This window comes from Rhinolophus sinicus, linkage group LG01 (assembly GCF_036562045.2).
Source record: "Rhinolophus sinicus isolate RSC01 linkage group LG01, ASM3656204v1, whole genome shotgun sequence".
Lineage (NCBI taxonomy): Eukaryota > Metazoa > Chordata > Mammalia > Chiroptera > Rhinolophidae > Rhinolophus > Rhinolophus sinicus.
The window spans coordinates 84,850,778-84,869,228 of NC_133751.1; the positions used below are offsets into that span (position 1 = coordinate 84,850,778).

Here is an 18,451-nt window from a genome sequence, read left to right on the forward strand (position 1 = left end):
ATTATTCTGATTCTATGCTCATTCCACAGTTCATTTTGGCTACTACAACTCAAAGATACACACATAGCATTAGATGTAAAATAGCTAATGCCAATAGTTTGTCTAAACAAGGAAGAGCTAGTGAGGGTATTTTTACAGCCTGAATATATAAATCTTTTGAAAAACTTCATTCAGTATTCTAAAAATTATAGCAAATAGTTGTACAAATACAAGTATTACAGGTGAAATGCATTTAAAATTTACAATCTTCTTAAGTACTTCCCAAGTACTTAAGACAAACTCCTATCTCTCAACAAAGTGTATTGACCTGGACAAAGAATGGTGGATTATTCCTTTATATCTCATTTTTCTGATAGACTTCTTTTTTTGAAACCCATTTCAACAGTTTTTTTTGTTTGTTTGCATGTTTGTTTGTTTGTTTGTTTGTTTTTTACTTTTAATAGAAAGAGTATGCAATATCTTTTCACTTTTAGAATTAGGCAACATTTGTAAACATCAATATCCTAACAAAAAGCAGACAGAATAGGAAAGCATTGCATATAGATATGACATCAGTGCTAAATTATGGTCATATATAGTCAGAACAATTATAATTCATGTTTACAATGATTATTATGAACATTTCTAAAATTTTGACATTTCCTTAATTACTAAGATGAAGAATTATTTTTACTATTAATTATATTTTAGGATATTCTAGTTTCATATGCTTTATGTGGTAATCATCTGTGAATTTGCATATTTAATAGAATGCTCCATTCCATGCTAATAACAAAAAAGCCTGCTTGATCAATAAGTGAATGAATGGACAAATAGACGGACAAAGAAGCAAGGCTGATGTGGAAACTTTCACTAGAGAGTTCTAAATATTTGGTCTCATCCCATTATTGTAAGTTCATATTTTTTACTAAGTCCTTTATACACACCAGACACACTCAGTTGAAAGACCATTAAATTACATGTGCAACTATCATTTAATGTGTACATAATTTAAAGTGTTTTATTTATTTTCCTCTTCTTCCTAGTGAAAATCTTTGGCATAGTAGACTGATTTTTAGCATCACGTCACACACACACAAAACACACACACAAAATCACAAAAAACATAGTTTTAAAAAAATCTCTCCTTTAGTAATGAAAAAAGGTTAAACTATTACACATAATTTGGCATTATCTGTGAATTCAAGGTAAATCTGTTTTGTTGGGCAGCTTCCCTGAGCTGCTGATGCTTGCTGAAGTCTCTTGGCAGCTGGCCCTTGCCTGCCTTTTCTTGGCCAAACTAATCAATTTCATGCTGGTTTCTTAAAACCTTTAAGATCTCCTACTAAACTGAGAGCTCCTTGATGATAGTAGCCACATCTTAATCATACCATCATTTTATCCACAGTGAATCCAGCATACCGTTTCCCTGAAAATAAGACCTAGCTGGAAAATCAGCTCTAATGCATCTTTTGGAGCAAAAATTAATATAAAACCCAATCTTATTCTACTATAATATAAGACCGGGTCTTACATTAATTTTTGTTCCAGAAGATGCATTAGAGCTGATTGCCCGGCTAGGTCTTATTTTCGGGAAACACGGTAGTACCTGTCTCATACTAAATGCTCAGTCAATGCTTAGGGAATGAAAAAAAGCCATTAATCAAATGCGTTATTTATTGCCACAGAAAATCAGGGACAGCTAAAAGTTATTTTGATCTTCAAGAGGACACTTGTTGCTCAATGTTCCCAATGTTCATTAAAGATATTAAGTACCAAGTACTGATCCCTTATAAGTAGCGAGCTCTGTAAATGCTTATGTGGGCATTTGTTCTTGTCTTCACCACATCTCAGTGTAGGTATAATCTTTACTAAATAGATAATCAAGATTAAAACTATCCAAGTTTACATAATCTAGCAAAAAAGAGACTTTATTCTCTCAAATCTGTTAGACTTCAAACACTTTCTAGAACTTTACTCTTTGTAGATCTTTATATTCTTCTTGACGTGTGTACACACACACACACACACACACACACAGATATACAAACACACAGGCACATATGCATACCTAAGTAATAAATTGTAAAACCTAGCTCTTTAGCTATTTTATATGGGGTCTTTACTAAGGAAATCTATCTACAATAATAAGAATGTATTGAAGTAGTTTATAATGGAAACATATCTCAAGTAAGATTAATGACATTCATTTTTTAAGCTCTTCAGAAAATTTCAAATTAAACCAAATTCTTCAACCATGTCAATTCAAATCAGAAAAGAAATACGTTATTTCAGATGTCAACTATGAAAAGCCTTTTTAAAAACATTTTAATTAAAGGAAAATAAAACAAGCTTTATTTAATGAAAAAGAAACAGAGAATCCAGTTCTTTGGCACATTGGAATCTGCATGAATAACTGTGACATACACTCCCTCTTAGAGGCTATACATATAATTATCCTCTATAGATGGACAAAGATGAATAAACTCTGCCCAAAAAGTATATTCAAATAACATGATGAACCAAACAACTAAAAGTACACGAAATGTAACATTATAATGCAGCATAATTATTTTGGTGGCATTTAGCATGCTCTCTTCTTGTAAATATAGTGAATTTACTAAAATGTACTTTAAAATAACTGATATTCTAATGATTAAAAGTTTGGCATCTCCTAAGTAAGTGCAAAATCTTTGTTTTATGTCACAACATGGTCTCTGCTAAAAGTTTATTATTTTAACTCTATCCATAATAATTGTTCAAGTATTCTTTTGCCACATAATTTCTTTATACATATGTTTTGCTTGACTACCCCTTTACTATTCTTACCAATCCCTTATTTTATAGATGCCTTTGGGTCCTGTCCTAGCCTGAGTCTCAGAGTTATAGACCAGTATATTCAACTGCCCATTAGACACTTCCAATAGACCTTCTCATGGGCACTCAACTGCAGGCTCTAAGTTAGTAATATACATAATACATATGTGTATGTAATGAATAAAGCAAGGATGGCTTGTCTTAGTGAAGGTTGTTACACATCACATATGTGAATTGTGAAAAAATTGGAGCCTAAACCAATCATATCACATCACATCGTCACATCAAAGTAGGGTGTTTCAGAGCTTGACCTCACACATTTTAATATTTATTATTATTATTATTTTTTAATTTTATAAAGAAGTGTCGATTTCCCTTAGATAGAGCAAGATCAGCATGCTTATGCTGGAAACAGGGCACAATACTTAAGCACTTCTGCAGCCACATATTCTCTCTCTCTCATTTTATTTAGTCCTCATGACAATCTGTGTGTAGTAATTATTATTGTATCTATTTCAAAAAGATACAAAAACTCCAGTAAGTTTAGTCTAATAACTGCCTTAAATTCTTTTTTAAACAAATTTGGGAATAAATGCATAAATAAACCAAATTTAAAAATTAAAAAAAAAAAGTCAACTATTCAGTAGTAGCACCTGCATTTACAACTAGACTTCTGATAGCTCTTTTCTCCTCTTTTGACACACATTCCAGAACTCCCTACTGTAACATACAACCTCCCCTTTAAAACTATTTCTTGGACAAAATTGTGACCAGAGACAGATTTTATGTCTGTTGGTTTGTTGTAATTTTTTAAAAATTTTCCTACTGGAATAAAGAATGAAAACCAGGAAAAGGCAATTTCTGGGTGGTAACAAATTGTCAACATAAATGCTTTTAAATTAACATTAAGTGCAATATTTCAAATCTACTTTAGAAGTTTAGGGTTTCTGTTATTTGGTTTGGGCAAGAAAGATTTGGATAGTTAACTTCCCAATAAAGCAATTCAGATTTTAAGTATTATTAGCATTCCCCAAATCATGTAAAATTTTTATTTCAAAGAAAAAAAATCATACAATCTATGTTCCAGGCAGCCAACATTGTACAGTTATATGGTAAACATCTTTATATATTTCTTTGTTCGGCTTTACTTATATTTTGTGCAAAGCCTCTCCTTCCTGAACCATAAGAAAAATAATACATTATAACAGTAAAGAACAGAAATTTTGGAGTTGTGTAATCATGGACAAGACATCTAACCACTTACAGTTGTATGAAATTGTAAGGATTGAATGATATAATTATGTAATGGATTTTAATTCTGTGCCTATCATATCAAGAGGACTTAGGTTAGCACTTATTACTGATGAAGTGGGTGGGGTAAGAAATGTGAGCTTCCCATCTTTTAGCCTTGACACGCTTTGTCTTGGTGTGGATATTATATAATTTTAGGGTCCCTGTATGTGAGGGTGCATACTCATAGTTCTTTTAATTTGGATACTTATTGCAACAATTTTTGTGGCAGCTGGCAATAAAGTTCCTTGCGGAAGGGGTGTCCTTTTTTCAATTCTGGCAAGGTGCTATATTGATAGGATTAGAAAGTCAGAACGTTGGGCTATATCATAGTTATTAACACTGAGATAATACCTTTGGAGATATTGTTGTATAATAAAGATGGTATTATGAAAGGCTGGCCAATGGTAGTAGATTTTTGCTTTTGAGAAGAAAGCACCTGTTCCTTCTAAATATTTGTATTTGTTCAATTTCTCAATTATTTGTACGTATTCATATTGCAATTATTCTCTAAGGAACTTCTATATTTAACTTTACAGGAGTAGAGCACATTTTTACAGTAAGTTATATAGATACAGATATTATTATCTTTACTGTGTGACTAAAATTGTTCTGTGTGGGAAAAATAAGAATAACAATTATTTGTATTGAATAAATATTTTTTTGCTCTTGGAAAAATGCAGTGCAGATGGCACAAGTTAGTATTAAATCTTTCTTAATATGTAGGTGTTTAGTTAACACCATATTTCCTCCTCTAATTGGTTGTTGATATTCCTGTTCTTGGGAGCACTCTTTAGGAGAAGCTATCAGGAAAAGAGTAACCACAATCCACCTGGCACATGTCTGCTCATTAATTGCAGTGGTATTAAGGATCAGGAATGAAGATGGGATGAGAATTCAGTAGATCCTGGAAGCCCGCAAACTATCTCCATTTGCTGGTTCTCCATCGGTTTTGGTTTTAAGCTCATGTAAATGTTCTGAATAGCTGTCAGGACAATATATGTTTCTGCTTTTGTTCAGCTTATTGCTCATGTTGTAGATATATACTATGCCTCCATACCATGGTATGATGGTTGAAAGGCGGCATTAATGTGTTAAATGATGTGGAATGCTTCAGGCACACTGTGACACCTTGTGCAGAGTGATATTGCCAGGTGCACAGGTATGGGCCTCAATTTCAAATCAGAAAGAAAGAGGCTAAATTACTACACAAGGAAAATGCACCACGAAAGTTATATTGTATATGTCCACTTGTATTCTCTGGGACTGGTTCAGACCTCACTTGTGTGTTGAAAGAAGTAAAAGGTTGAGGTTAATTCTTAGGGTTTATTAATCATACCAGTGAAAGAAGGGGGGATTCATCAGAGTACATTACTAGAATCTTTATTTTTTTTCAGTTGATTTTCATTATGTTTAACATTCTGATTTTCTACGCTGATGCTGTAAAATGCTTTCCTTCACATCCTGAAAAAAAACTCATGTAGTTTCGTCCGGTGTCTAGTTTCCTTCCAGGGTAGATAATTACATGACAGCATACATTTCTGTAGAAAATACACCAGTATGTGTCCACAGTTTAATAGCAAATCCAACTTCGCATCTTTTCTACCTTTATTTCAAAATGTTTCCTTCTTCAGAATTGCTCAAGACTGCCTGGCTGTCTTTGACATGAGGCATTCCTAGTCATATTCATATAAGCTATTCCTAAATCCCAAGGCAGATACATGAAATATATTTCATCATCAGGAATATAAGAGATTTAGAAAAATCTACTTTATCAACGTTAAAAAAAAAAAGTGGATTCTAAACTTTGCCAAAGGGCTCTGATAGTCTAAGATTCATTTTTTAAAAGTGTGTATTGTTTATTCAAGATTTAGTAAAGATATCTATTTCTTTTTCTACTAATGGATGCTATTATTTTGTTTTGTGAAATAGTCCATGAAACCATAGGTGGAAAGCTTCTAAAATTGTTTATAAGACGTGAGTTGATATGTGTACTTAAAGGCTAAAAAAAAGATATTGATTGATTAAAATTATACTGGTAATGAAGTTCTTAATTGCAGACCCAAAATCACAAACACACAAAATAAACTTAATAGGAAAATTATGATTTGGGTTTCTAGTTCAGTTCTCTTATATGATGGATAGCAATTTGCGACCAAGAGGGAAAAAAAGGGATTTGTCTTTGATATCAAATTCAGTGCACGCTAGAGATCATTCTGTTTAAAGCTGAGGCAGGTATGTTTTTATTATGTCATAAAGTCTCTAAGGTGCTATCCTCCTTTGAATCAATTCATGATCTTTCAATAGGAAATCTAAATAAAGTGAAATTGAATTCTCTTGGTTTTAAATAACATTATTTACTGATCATTTTCAATGGGGTGACAACTGTGAAATTCCTAGAGCAATATCATGCACCTTAGAATGTCCTACCAATAAGCATTGGTTCCCTTTCCCTTCATATTGTTAATTTACAGAAAATGATTCATGTATTCATTATTATGGATAGGAACTATACTATAGATAGAAACTGAACATAAACAGATTGTCCATTTGTTTCAGCTAAACAGACATTAGTGGAACAATTGACAGAGTTGACTAAATATGCAGATGAGATCATAGTATGAAAAAAATGGAAATTCACACTGAAGTATATAGGAGTAAAGAGGCATAATACCTGCAATTTACCCTCAAGTGGTTCATAATTATTATCTATATAGAGAGAAGATGGGGGTGAGAATGATAAAGTAAATGTAGTAAAATACTAACTTTTAAGAAATCTGAGTAAAGGTATATGCACATATTATGTAGTATGGTACTATTTTGTAACATTTTGTAACATTTTCATACATGTGAACAAATCAAATTTTATGGTATAAATTATATACATACTCCATTAGGGTAAATTAAAAGGGAGGGAAAGGTCCATTCAGTCCGTGGAAGTACAGGAGTCAGGATAATCTTCATAGAGAAAAACATAAGTTTAAATAGAACTAGAAAAAATATATTAAAAATATGCTTGCGTGGAGCACAAATTCAAGGTTCAAGGAAATGTTGAAAAAAGGTAATACTGGATCGATCCCAGGACTCAGAAAATGGAGGGAAACCTCTTCAACTAATGTAAATTGAGAGAAAGACAAGGCCATTTACCCAAGTCTCTAGCTACAGTTGTTTAGTTGACTGCAGTGCTCCAAGGCAAAACCGTCCTAAGACTGATAGTACTTCAACGTTAACAATCAAGAATCCAGGCAGGAAAACAACAAAAATTCCTAAAACATATTTCGATTCGAGTTTACAGCTCAAAATTTTTAAATGCCATTTTAGACTTGAAAAAAATAATTGCAGGTAACGCTAATACTCATTTAAATCAATGATGTCATTTATTGCATTCTTTCTTTATAATTTAGGCGTTCACATGTGAAGAATTATATTTTTTGACTCTATTCCCTGCTCTTTTCAAAATTAAGTTTCTTAAAATACAGATTAAATTAGGTTACTCTTCCATTTAATATGTGTATCGGTATTCAATATCCCACAATCTAACATTCAACTTGCTTGGTCTTCCTTGGCTATTCAAACTGATTTATTGTTACCCCTTAATAAGATCTATCTCCTCTGTTCAGCCTAGCCTTCCTATTACCCAGGGAACTCAGCTCCAATGTTGTGATTCATGTGCTTCCTTTTTTTTATACCTGTCTAATTTACTTCTATTTTTCAAAGTACATCTAAACTCTCCTCTCCAAAGTTTTCCTTAAAATCTTTAACTGCCACTTCTTAACTCATTGAATTGCACAGTGTCTTGTGCCTGTTTATTAGATTCATGTAAATTAAAAAAAAATTATACTTAGATTATAAATGTATATATGGCTGGGGCATATATTACATAAACATTAAAGAGGTATTTAAATAGATTTGCTGATCCATTGGCTTTTTTTTTTTTTTTTTTTTTTTTACAAATATCTAGTGGAAAGAAGATGCTGGGCAGTAGAATATTTTTATTTAAATTAATACATTTTAGTTCCAACGCTGTTTTATCTTGGAATATCAACATAATTAAAAGAGAACTTTATAATTTGTGGTTTTATTAATTTATAAATGTTATACCCAGGATTTTAAAACTATACCACTAAATGTGGAGAAAAATGTATGAGGATCCAAAACAATTCCAAAGAAAACTCAGTAACATATAAGAACTTCTTAAGAGTACAATATGAAACAAACATGATTCTAAGTGTTAGAATCTGGAAAACTGGAGGAAATGGTGGTCTTATCAGTAGAGAGGAAAAAAAATAAGGTGAGAAAGTGGTTTGAAGGAGAACACATTTTAATTTTTCAGTGAGTAAAATTTTCTGTAAACATTCATTCACTCATTCATTAATTCAGTAAACATTTGAGTGATTACAAGGTGCTAGTAGTCGTTGCTCTAAGTCTGAGAAATACAAATGTGAACATCAGACATGGTCCATGCCCTCATGGAATTTACGTCCTTCTTAACAATTTAACATAAAAACACACAGAGGAAATTATTCCTGTTCTCAGGAAAGAACTTGCTCTTCAGTGAGGGCAGAAACAAAACTCTGGTAAGAATGAGAGAACAAAAGGAGAAATAAGAATTACTTTTTTAAAAAAGTCTAATTTTATCTTGAAAATTAGGAGAAAAACAGGATGAAATCTTGGAGTCTATTTGTAATGAGGGCATGCACTTAGGAGTATATTGTTATTGCTGCTTTTGTTACTTCATTATTTTGTCTTCAAGATGAAGGAAAACCTGTGCAATGTAAAAGGCAACGAAAAACAGCCAGGAGAATCCTTGTTAAAGATGCTGAAAGGGGAGGAGATTTGTTTGACAGCACATTCTTTACAGAGTCAGGAATCAATGGGAGTTATGGACTACAGAGCGGGGAAATTAGATTTAAAGAAGGTGGGGCATTGCATTTTCTTTTCCATTTTAAATGTTATGGTCTTAATAAATTAGGAGGGTGTAAAAGGGAAAACACTGCGGTGTGTCTCCTCTCCTCTCAATACTCCACTCACAGAACATTTCACTTCTGGTCACTGAAGGTGTAGGGATTTTCCCCACACAAGCAATTGTGCAACACTAGCCAGGTGTCCTACAACTTCATTCTGTTCTGACACCATCTATCTGGAGTTAGCATCTGATCCCACAGGTTAAGGGCTCAGTCTAACCAGACCACCATTGACCCCCTTTCAGATGCAAATCTCAAATCCAGGTTGTGGTCCAGCTATAAAAAAGGGGATTCCCAAAACTTCCTCCTCAGGGTCAATTAATTTGCTAGAGCAGTTCATAGAATCCTGGCAAACATTTTACTTACTAAATCACCAGTTTATTATAAAATGGTACAACTCAGTAAAAGCCAGATGGCAGAGATGCATTGGGCAAGGTATGGGACAAGAGGCACAGAGATTCTATGCTCTCTCCAGGCATGTCATCTACCTGTATGTGTATATGTTTACCAACCCAGAAGATCTCTGAATCCTCTCCTTTAGACTTTTAAGGAGGCTTCATTATTTAAGCATGATTAATTGAATTGTTGGCCATGGATGATTGAACTCTACAGCAGTGCTCTGCTTCCCCAGAAAGAGGGGACTGTGGGGGACGGGTACAGAAAGTTTCAACTTTCTAATCACAGGGTTTGGTTCCACTGGCAACCAGCCCCCATCCTTAGGGGTTTTCCAAATGTCACTTTACTCACATAAACTCAGGTGTGGTTTAAAGGGGTTGTTATGAATAACAAAATGCACCTTTATTGCTCTTATCAGTTAGGAAATTCCAAGGGTTTTGGGAGCTCTGTGCCATAAATTGGGACCAAGACCAAATGTATATTTCTTATTATAAATCACAGGATCACAGAGTGAGAATTGTCTGTGGAGAATGAGGGAGTAAAAAATGAGATTAGGTTTGAGGAAGACTAGAGATGATAAGGAAGATCTTTGCAGAATACCCCTCAGAACCCCTGTGATATATAAGAAGCAAGGACCAAGTTTATCGTGGATGGCATAGGTTGTAGCAGATTTCCCAGCAAAGGCTCCCTCTGTCTCCAAGGCAGCGTGATATCTGTAGCTACCTGCATGAATCACAGGATGGCAGAAAGAAAAGAAGTTGAAAGTGCATTGGAGTTGGGAGACTTAAGCGGAAGTTTGATCTCTTGATGAAATGTTGAAAAACCTTCTCATATCTCAGTTTCTTCAACTGTAAAATGGGGGTGGGAGTGGACCTCAAAATTGAAAGCCCATAGATTCTCTGTTAGTACTTCCTATTCTGGTCTAAGATCATTATATGTTATAGGATAGTGGGGGAAAAGGCAGATTTTATGATGGCGATTCAGAATAAACAGACACACATATTCCACTAATGCTCCAGAATGATTGTTTCCGGAACTGACAGGTAAATAGACGACAAATTCAAGGAAGAAAAAACAAACTAGAAATGTATATCAAGTTATAACTTTACAGATTATTGTTTTGCCAGCTGCAGTTCTTTCTGTGCAAGCAAAACTGATGGATTCATAGTTACAATCTTTATGTAGAGACATGCTTTTTATCTCACTGACATACTTGGTGAACGTATTGAATGCTGAGAACTAGCATCCAAATTTACAACATAATCTGCTACAATTTAGAAAATATCTTATCATGTGGTAATCACATGGCTTTTACAATATAATCAAGAGAAATATCAACAAACTCAATTTCACAAACTAACTTAAAAGGGACACATTCACATTTCCCCTTTATGTCATATCAAAGATAGAGAGACTAGGAGGAATTTAAACACCATGGCATCATATCTGACACAGCCATATCTTTCTAGCGGTGTGGAGTTCATTTTTCAAGGCTACCAGTCCATTAACCTTCACAGGAGCAAAAATAAAGCAAAACAAAGAAACACGCTCTGGAGAAATGCATTACTTCTAATCTTGTTTATATATCTTACTGTGGAGATTTGAAGATGGAACAAAAACCTCTACCTTCCCAGGCACACAAAATAATACCTACACCCTGAAATAAATATATAAGAAGCCTAGCAGTGCATATTGTAGAAAAGTTTGTGATTGGAAAAAAAAAAAATGAGAGTAGGGTTAGGGAGAGTAACTGATATCATCCCTGTTGAATCTCTGTCTCGCCCTGTGATTTGTAACCAGCAGGGCCAAAGCATCAACCCCATTTATTTTTTAACGTCTTAACCTTCTCTGGGTTGCCACTTTACCTAGATTCATTCACTGTATATATCTGAAACCATTGGTCCTGATAAATGCATTGTCAGAAAGCTAGAAGTTCGTGATTAGATAGGAAATAAGGAGATCCTTGCTTATTTTTATACGTTTCTGTTTGACTTAGGACATAATTATAATACAGATTGATGCTCCCATTTTAAACCAGGTAGTAAATCAGCATGAAATATAGGATTTGGAAAGCCATTTGCCACATAATTATAGTTTCTTAAAATTCCTGTGTTCACTGAATATGAGAAGCTATAATCATGTGATACATAGCAATAGCATTACGTTTTTTTTTACTTTTTCTCCCATGGAAGATAGTTAAATAAACTTAAGTTACAAAATTTTAAATATTATTAGTTACAAAGTTTAAATATTACTAATTGAAGCAAAGCAAAAACATATGTTAGTCTGGGATCTAGCTTCAAGTGGGAGAAATTACCATTTTAAGAAGCAAGATTTAAGTAATAATTCAGTGTACTTCATTTAAAAGTCATGTCTTTTCCACAAATAAAGTTTATTTATCACCATGAGACCTCTAAAAGAATAAACTTTGCATTAATAGAGAGAGTAGAAGTAGAGTGGGAACAAGAGAGGGGTTTGGAATTAGATAGAGACACATTTGAGCATGGACTCTGTCAAGGGTTATATTAAAAATATCCATCAACTGGCATGTCAGGAATATAGACCCCTCAAAAAAGGAAGGAGTTCCAGCAAAGGGCCTTAGAAATCCCTTTTATGACAGGATTTATCCTTTTGGTTGCTGGATTGGGGGTGGGGGGAGCAGATGGGATGGACCTGAGATGCTGAGTTTAAGATTTTGCTAGGTTACTTGAGATATTAACCAGAACAGATGCATTTCTATACTAACCTGCAGAAGTAGTTACAACCACTTCTAACCAGTGTAGAAGTAATACAAAATTTGAACAAGCAGCAGTCATACTGGTGCAGACATGCTGAATATTAGCCCTGGATGACACCTATTAATTGTGCGCCCTTGGTAGCTTAACTAACCTTACTGAGCAAGCCAAGGGAGAGAAATGATAGTGACTTTTTTTTTGGCTAGTTATTTGGTGGCTCTACAACCTCTTCTGGCTGATGAGAGAACTTCGTCATCTCTCCATTCCCTTTTCCTAAGGCATCCAGTATACATATCCTCAGAGCAAAAGGCAAAACCCACTAGAGAGCATAGGGATTTTCACAATGTCAGCCAAATGCAGAGAAGAAGCAGTTTACACTCAATCCTGACTTCCAGCTCAGTGGTGAACCCACCTGGGAGCTGACTAAAGAATCTGTAGTTCTAGTTCAGTATTCTCAGGGAGCATTCCGTTTCTTCCTTTTCACCCTTTTTGGCTCCAATGTTTATTTGTTTGTGTGTAAATGAAAACTATATCTCTGAATTGAACTGTTTGGCATGTATCCCTAATTATGATATCTTATAGCAACAATTAAGCACATAAATATCGATCAGCTTAATTTTGCACAGCTTTGTTAGTTCCAAAGGAAAACTATTTATTCATCACAGTAGTCAACATTGGAGAAATGATTGTTTTATCTCAAAGAAGTATCATTGGTATGTCTCTGTATACTCTGTAAAGTATAACGCTTCTCTATGTTTGAGAAAATCACAACTAAAATCCCATTAGTAATTTTGAACACCACACTGTTAAAAATATATAAAAAAAATTAAAGAGTTATCAGAGAACTAGAAAACACATAGAAGATTTAATGAGTGATTGAAAGAACAAGATGTACTAACAGTAAAGGGAGAGGTGGATGTAAGATAAAGAAAGATGAGATGTTTGTTTGCTTGTTTAATTTTTCCATTCCATATTAAAGGGCCTTGACTTACTACCTGCCAATGTAGCTTTTTTTTTTAATTGGGAAAAGATTGTCAGTGAAAAAATATAAGTAGGCAAAAGGCAAAATCACCTAACAATTTACCCCAGGACATTTTTTAGATCAGTGCTTCTAAATGTTCTCCCCCAAGACCACTTTTCATTATGTTTCTCCACAAATTTCATATTTAAAAATTTTAAAAACACGCTATAGCTATTAAATAATATTTTTTTCTTATTTTTAGTTAATCAGAGACTTATAACTTTCTGAGCTATAAAAATCAGAGCTTCTGAAAATCACGAAATAACTGAATAATTGTATCAAAAATCTGGTATAACTGTAACTAAGGTAAAGATATTTCTAATTTTAAACATTCTACATAAACTTTTCACAGCTGAGTTTCAACGTCTGTTAAGTTTTTTGAAATCTGCATATGTTTCAAGGTACCCACAAGTACTATCTCTAGAGCCCCAAATATTCAAATATTCCAAATTGAGACGCAATGGATTAAATCAGTTTTAAATCATCTAACATATGATTCATTATCAACTAAAAAATTACATTGAGTTATTTAATGTACCACAACTACCTAAAAGTGATAGAAGAGAAAATCCTGGAGGTCTTTCAAATCTTGTTTTCCCCCACCCTTTTTTTTCCACTCTCTCTGTCAAAACTGTTGCTTAACTCTGAGATGGCAGGAGTAGGAAGAGTCCAGCATGTACTTACCTGCCTGATTGGTTGTGATGCTGACTGCAGCAAACTGTCTTGGTGGTGAGCTCAGCTCTGACACCCCGTTCACAGCATCAATTTCAAAGGTGTAGTTAGTGTGTGCCAGCAGGTCTGTCACTGTCACCGTGGTATTGGTGAGTCTGAACTGTCGAGGGAGGAAGCGGACATTTGGGCTGCATGGCTCACACTGTTTTACATTCCACCCACATTTTTTACATATGATGTTGAAGGTAACATCTTTCCGGCCTCCTGTGTCCAGGGGCCAACTCCAGTCCAGGATAACCGAGGTCTCGTTTATATTAGAGATAACATTTCTTGGTGCAGATGGAGGTCCTGCAAAGTAGTTCAACAAAGATTAATGAGCCTCACTTCTGGTTTCCACTACAAGGGAAATAGATAATTTACAATGGAACTGAAAGAGGTAAATAACCATCTTGTCTTTATTATACACTTTTAATTCATCCTTAGAGGATCCATGAGATTATAGACACATGGATTCAAGAGCACTGTTCTCTCAAAGCTGCGAGTGGGGGAGTTTCCCCTCAAGGTTGAAGATGCATTGAGAAAATCCAACAAAGGAATTCACCACTAAATTCAATACCCTTGTGAATAGTTATGCAAACTTTAGCATTAGTTTTATAAATCTTAGTCCTTTTTCCCTATGACCTTTGACCAACATATAAAGAGAGGGAATAGAAATGTAAAAACACAAATCCCATGCCTATAACCTCCCCTCTCCTGTCAAATATAATGCAAAATCTAAAACAAGATGTAGAAAATTGTCTTTCTTTCTGGGGCCCTATGGTAGGAAGTGCTTTAAAAATTAATTCATTTTGCGTGATAAATGTTGCATTTGTGGTGAGCCAAGCATGAAGAGTGAAGCAGAGAAAGCTTTCAGTTTGCACATGGATAACATAAGGAAATGGGCCAAATGATTTAAAAAACAAACAAACAAACAAATAAATAAAAATAAAGCTCAATAACAAGACTAAAAACAACAAAACAAACAAACAAAAACAAAACAAAATAAAACAAACATGGAGGCATGGGTTGCAGCAAAACTACTCACGGGTACAAGCCATGGATGGAGGGTCTTTGTCTGCTCGGAAGTAATTATTCTCACACCTGCAGTTCACTGAACCATCTTCTTGAGTAGAACTGTGAGGTGGGCACTTAGCGCACTTCATATTACCATCCAAAGCCTTGTAGAAACCCGGTTGACAAGCTGCAAACAAAATGACTCTTTTAAAATTCTGTGGTCATTTTGAAAACATATTTCTAAAAATATGTAAAACAGATTTCAGGATGTTAGAGCACGCATTCACTATGAATAAAAATTCATTTCTTTCCTTCCAGCATTTACAGAAGCAAATAATGTGGCCCAGTGTAGTTTTTCCACATATACATTTGAATTTGCACCAAATGTTAAAGAAAGAAAAGAAAAAAAGACAGATTATTTTGGCAATAGAGTGTGATGAAATTTCCAGCTCATGTTTTCACAGCTTTACTTGGCATTGGAATATTTGGGGAGAAAATAAAGCAAAGCCATGTCATATGTAGCCATTCCCTTTTTTAAACATGATACGATGTGTACACTGTCTGCACTGCAGTTAGCACTATATTACTCGCTACTTGTTTTCTAATTGGTTTCTGTGTGTACAAGTTTATCCCTACAAACTATAAACAACTATAGGAAGAAATCAGTCTTTGTCTATATTTTTAAGAGTCTTGATACATGGTTCTCATGAGCTGTGTTTTTTTTTTTTTTCCTGCCTTGACAGTGTCATTATTTTATTTCTGTGGTAGTGGACTAAAATAAAAATTGTAATATATTTCCTCATCTGTATCTCAAATACAGAAGGAGGTACAATTTATATTTAAAATGTCATAACTTTAAATTGTTATCAGATTCAAGGTTTTAAAAATAACTCAATAACTCTATGTTCTCTTCTTTTTTTCTGGCCATATCTCCGAATGATGTGTTTTTTAAGCCCAATAAACTTGTTATCAAATATTGATTTCAGCTCCCTCTGTTATCTTATTTTCATTTAATCTGATATAAAATTCAAAATGCTGCACTGTTTCATTTGTCCATTTTCATAATTACATTAAAAACTGAAATCATTGTGAAAATCCTAGCAAGAAGTCCCTTGATATTCTTTTCAGGAAGTAATTTGGGGTCTAATTTTTCAGTTTCTCCAGAACACTTTTTGGAAATCAATAATATCTTAAATCTCTAAAACTCAGTTTCAGTGTTACAGTGATATTTGATGACTTAAAGCACTTACATATAGAAAAGGCTCTATAGATTATATTTATCATTGAGTTCCAGAATTTTCTTATATCAACTCATATTGTAAATGACACATTATTTACATTCAAGTAAAACCTGTGTGGACAAAACTTTTATGATCATTAAATGCATTTTGAAAGATAACACATTTATATATATATATATATATAATAGTGTATCTTCCTCCTGAACGTTTCTTGGGAAATGCACTGCCAAGACAAACATTTAGAATGACTTAAAATGATTGCAATCATTAATTAAGTTTTGCTGTTTTCTAGTTCCTACTAAGAATGGCTGCTCTGGGACCATGTTACATTAAATTGAACAACTTTTGGTGCCACATTGAGAGCCATTCAAATAAATTCTCTTGCCCTAACTAAACATGGATTAGGATTATGAAATTCTGAATATTGTCTGTAAGCCTTGGTTAGAAACTTCTGCTCATGCCTCCTGTTATATTGCCTCAGAGGAAATTATATAAGGTATAAACAAACTATACACTTAACTTCTGGTTTCACTTTAGCTCATCACAAAGTGCTTTAGAAAGGGGGGCACTGCTCAGCCTTGCGAGAGATTAAATTACAGTGTTCCAATGTGCTTTGTTATTTTGTTCGCTTATAAGTTTATCTGTGTGTCTTTATTTGGAGATTTCATGAGTTTTGCGTCATTTAGCATAAATTTATTCACTAAACATGCAATCAATTTTTTGTTACTCTTCTCAATAAGTATACTATGTGATAATTAAAGGAAAGACAAGACAGTCATACAATCACTTCTTAGATGCAGCACTATCCTACAGGACTTCTGATAGTAACTTGAAAGTAGCTACAGTTAATAAACCCAGATGTTAAGAATATTAATTCAAACTAGTAACTAGACTTTCTCTAATTATGACTAAATAACCTTAGAGATGATAATAGTAGATAGGTTGGCACATATACATGCAGTTTAATAAATATTTGTCAATCATCTACTTGTTTGGGCTCCTTCACAGCCTTAAAGATTCAAATGTCCCTAATTCTGTCCATCCCTAAAGGGCCCTTGCAATACAAAAATGGGCAACAGACATTAACACAGGCCACAAGGAGCAAGCAATCCATTCTGATTGAGCTGTTGGAAGAGACTCCACATAACAAAGCCTACTTAAGAGAGATCATGAAAAGACAGAAGGAGTTGGTCTGTAAAAAGCATAATTAAATACATAAATAGATCAACATGAACAGACAAACGGCTAAGCAGAGGAATGTGGTAGGTATTGTTGGCTACGTACTCACTCTTCAAACTCTGCTTCCTACTAATTAATAGACTCCTGATTTTGTTCAGAATGGCATCGAACCCAGTACTCCCTAACTTAGACTTCATTGCAAATAGCGATGGACCGCTAAAGTTATAGCCAAAGAGATACAATCAGAAATCTGATGGAAGTCATTGGGATACCTTTTTTCCCCCTTAAAAAGGTCATCCAAACTGATACCACTTCATCTATATTATTCTAAAATTGATTATGGACATAAGGACTTACATGGGACAGAAAGTTAAAGACCAAGAAAATCATGTGTACCCTGCACTTGTTGACTCAGCAAGCACCTATCTCAAGATTTATTATAATGCCAGAAAAATGACGCTGTTTGTTTAAGTCACTTTGGTCAAGTTTTCTTTTACTTGTAGCAGAAAGCATTTCTAAATAACATAAAAGACAAACAATTCAGTTGAGATGTACTGATTGAATAGAATTGTAGCTTAATGGAGCAAAAAAAAAAAAAAATGATCCTAAGAAATTACATTGGCCAATCTGTATGTTGTACATTTGAGGACCCTGAAATCCAGGATGTTAGGTGACACACAGGGGTAGGGTCTGCTCTGCATCTTCAGGCTGATAGGCTTTAATCAACAATTTATAGATATGCATTGAATGTCAACTATGTGATAATACAATGCAATATTCTCTAGTACCTTAAATTTCGTAGACATCTTTACTCTTTCTGAAGGACTTTCACATTACCATTTCATTTAATCTCAACAGTTCTATTAAAATAATTAAGGCAGATATTAATCTACACATTTTACAGAACTGGTAATTGAAGCATAAGTAAAGGGTAGCACGCTCAACATAAGAAAGATACTCAATGATAGTCTAAGCAAGAGATGTTTCTACTTATAATTGTGTATAAATCATTTATTAAAAGCAAATTATTCTCTAAAACCATGGCTATTATTATTTTTTTTAATCAATTCTCAACTGTTGGTATGACATTGAAGGAGTCATCTA

General features: G+C 33.9%; 1 protein-coding gene across 3 annotated transcripts in view; it reads right to left on the reverse strand.

Annotated features, from left to right (window-relative positions):
* EPHA3 (EPH receptor A3) overlaps positions 1 to 18,451 on the reverse strand; it is a 350,067-nt gene that overhangs the window by 108,127 nt on the left and 223,489 nt on the right. For all 3 annotated transcript variants that reach the window (XM_074333229.1, XM_019745445.2, XM_074333238.1), the window contains exons 4-5: positions 14,959 to 15,114; positions 13,887 to 14,222 (exon numbers count right to left, since the gene is read on the reverse strand). In XM_074333229.1, coding sequence (XP_074189330.1) covers positions 13,887 to 14,222; positions 14,959 to 15,114 — 492 coding nt within the window. The remainder of the gene's footprint in view (positions 1 to 13,886; positions 14,223 to 14,958; positions 15,115 to 18,451) is intronic.